Here is a 2930-nt window from a genome sequence, read left to right on the forward strand (position 1 = left end):
AGTGGAACTCGTACATTAGCAGTTTCGACAGTTCGAGAATTGCAGCCCCCACGTACGTCGGTTTGTTGAACGTAATGCAGGATTTGTCAAGATGAAGCAACGTCAGGTTCTCGGTGAAAAATTTCCTGCTCTTTAAGCGTGGGTTGGAATCCCACTTCCTGAATTTTTTTTCGTCCGAAACTATCTTGACGTCCTTGTATTTCCTTACATTCTCCATTGTCTTTCCGTAGATGACGTTGTTCATCAGTTTATACATATCCTTATCCAGGTCAGATATCGCCACCTGCCGCTTCTGGGTGTTCATTTTGATGTAGGGTTTCAGCCATTTGCCCTGTGCACTTTAGTTAAAACAAGGCCCTGCTGGAGATAGAATTTCAGCAGTTTGCAGTGCACTACGTAATGATCATTCCTTTCCAACGTCAGAAGCAGTTTTGGTTGATTGGAGCGAGGAGGACATTTTAGCTCAGGCGCCAGGGGAAAATCCGAATGGAGCTGGTGCAATTCTGAAGGATACTCCAAGTCTAACTCCGCGAAGTATCCTGTCGATCCTTCAAAATTATCCTCTTGAAGCAGATGTTTCAGTCCTTTTTCGGTGATGTCCGACCACTCGAAATTAGACTGTGGCAGCTTCTGCGTCATTGCATAACCATACAGGTTGTTGGCGTCCAAGTATATTATGTAGCTGGACTCCTGATTGGGATCGTACTCGTCTCCCATGTACTCGTTGTTTGCTTTCGCATGTCTTAAACAACATTGCACGATGCCGCCCCTGATACATTTCTCGACGAAAATCTGTATGTCGCATTGATCTTCCGCGACAAGTTGCAATCGGATGCTACTGTAATACAACTTGGCATTCCAGGTGAATCCCGGAAGACTCACGAAGTGCGCAGGGTCGACTTTGTAATCACGAATAGCGGTTTGACGAAACTCTTGGAGCACGTCGAATAGGAGAAGCACGTCCAGCTTCAAGTATCGATCGTGGAAATCACCCAGCGAGCAGCATCGAAACTCGTTCCACATACGTTTGGCGTGCGCATAGTCTTCGTCGGAACACACGGAGTCCTTCAAGGTTAAATTGAAAGCGTCTTTCGACGGAAGATCCGTCTCGTCGAACTTTTCGGGCCGGTCGACGTACTCATATGGGTACACTCCTTTCCTTCGAATAGCGTCCAATGACACATCCGGGAGATGATCTCTGGTAACTTCCGGCACGTCCAACATGGCGACGCATTTTTCGAGGCTAGCCTGGAGAAAGCGGTAAGAATCGATGAATCTAAGTTCAATTCTTCTGTATTTTGGCTTCTTGCCAGCAGCGCACAACGTGCACTCATCATCGCAGGGGATCATTTTGCTCATCTTACCATGATAGCCCGGTGGAATATTTACCCACTTGCTGATAGTAATGTATTTCTCGTCGGTCTCGGCAATCACACGGGTAGATTTTTTGTCATAGCCCAGCTCTTTGACGAAATGGTGAAGATCATAATTGCTGAACCCGTGGAAAAATACCGACATAAACTTGGCAGTTTGAAGCTTCAAATTGCATCTATGACATAACGGACATCACACAATCATCAAATTTGGACCCGCAATTTAGACAATGTGTTGCACAAACAAACCGCAATTCTTCGTCTTCGGTAAGATCAATCATTGGTTTAGTCCTGAACAAAACATCACCCCATTCCTCTACTTCCTTGACTAGGAAACAGGAAGCGTTTTCCAGCCTCGGGTCCTCGGTAAAGAATCGGTTCATTGCTATCTTCGTCCGCTCCTGCCATCCAGTGCACGTAGTATGCGAAACTGCAAGGTTTGTGCTCGTGGTAGGCAGTAGTTGATGATTTCTCCGGATCGGGATCGCAGATCGCCATGGGCTTCAAGAATGCCTCGAAGTCCGCAACGATGACAACGGGGGCCTCCAGCTGGGACTTATACTTTCTGAAGAAATGCGAACCACCAGGGAACGCGCACCTGGATGGTTGATGCTGCAGGCATTCTCTGATGTTCTCCTGCAGCCTCTCCTTGGCGGTTCTTGAACCTAGGTTGCTGAAAAATGCCATACATCGATAACAGATTTCGATTTGTTGTTTATGTTTCGTTATCTTGCTTCTGACTAGCTTCGAAAGATCACGGATGAGGCAATAATGGTTCTGTTTCACATTTTTTATCAACAACATGTGCACTACATTCACCTCATCACCTACAATTTTGCTGATCGCATGCGGAAAAATAGCTACTTTTTTGTTTCTGACTATATATCCGTACACATTTACACCGATTGGAAACTCGTTCTTTTGTTGATAGGCTTTTTCGAATTTTTCGATTTTTGTCAGCTACACAGGAAATGGAACGTCTTCGAAATATTCATCCAATTCATTCTCGTACTGGCTGTAACTTCCAACGCGCGTAGAGTTTTTTGTTTTATGATGCAAATGGGCCAGGAGGCACCATTTGAAACACTGGTTGTCGTTGTTTTCAATGTTAAGAACGGCTTTCTTGTTTTCGATCACGTGCGGGAGCTTCACGTAAGTCGATCCCGAAAGAGGCTTGTATTTGCTTATGTTGATGTTGATGATGTGTGTAGTATTGCAAACACTCCAACCCGATCCTTTGCCTTGAAACTCTTCCTGCTTCCGGACGATCTCATTCACTAGCTTGTCGTAAAGTTCGCTTATCACCTCCCTCTCACTTTCCAGCTGAAGTTGTTGCTTTGTTCTACTGGAGAACACGTGAGTTTGTTCCGACGAATGCTTCTGGAACAACGAATCCAAAACCATGTCGAATTTGAAGGGGCCCATGTCGAGAGTGGAAACCAAAATCTTAACCACTTCTGCTTTCTTCTCCTCCAGGAAAATTTCGGCACTGCAGGGCAAACCCCTATTCTCGCTGCTGAGGCTCTAATTTGCCAACATATTCCTGAAGGCCGTTCT

The 2930-nt window shown here is 45.6% G+C and overlaps 1 protein-coding gene across 1 annotated transcript; it reads right to left on the reverse strand.

The window, feature by feature from the left end:
- Positions 1–318: 318 nt before the first annotated feature.
- Positions 319–1518, reverse strand: LOC145978424 (uncharacterized). The gene has a single exon (XM_083111059.1). The coding sequence runs from the start codon at positions 1516–1518 to the stop codon at positions 319–321; it is 1200 nt and encodes a 399-aa protein (XP_082967185.1).
- Positions 1519–2930: the final 1412 nt, after the last annotated feature.

The sequence above is a fragment of the Lepisma saccharinum genome, chromosome 24 (assembly GCF_977018435.1).
Source record: "Lepisma saccharinum chromosome 24, izLepSacc3.1, whole genome shotgun sequence".
NCBI classification, from domain to species: domain Eukaryota; kingdom Metazoa; phylum Arthropoda; class Insecta; order Zygentoma; family Lepismatidae; genus Lepisma; species Lepisma saccharinum.

What these genes read in the sequence shown, in the direction of transcription:
- LOC145978424 (XM_083111059.1), bottom strand. Translation starts at nt 1,518, where the DNA reads ATGTCGGTATTTTTCCACGGGTTCAGCAATTATGATCTTCACCATTTC.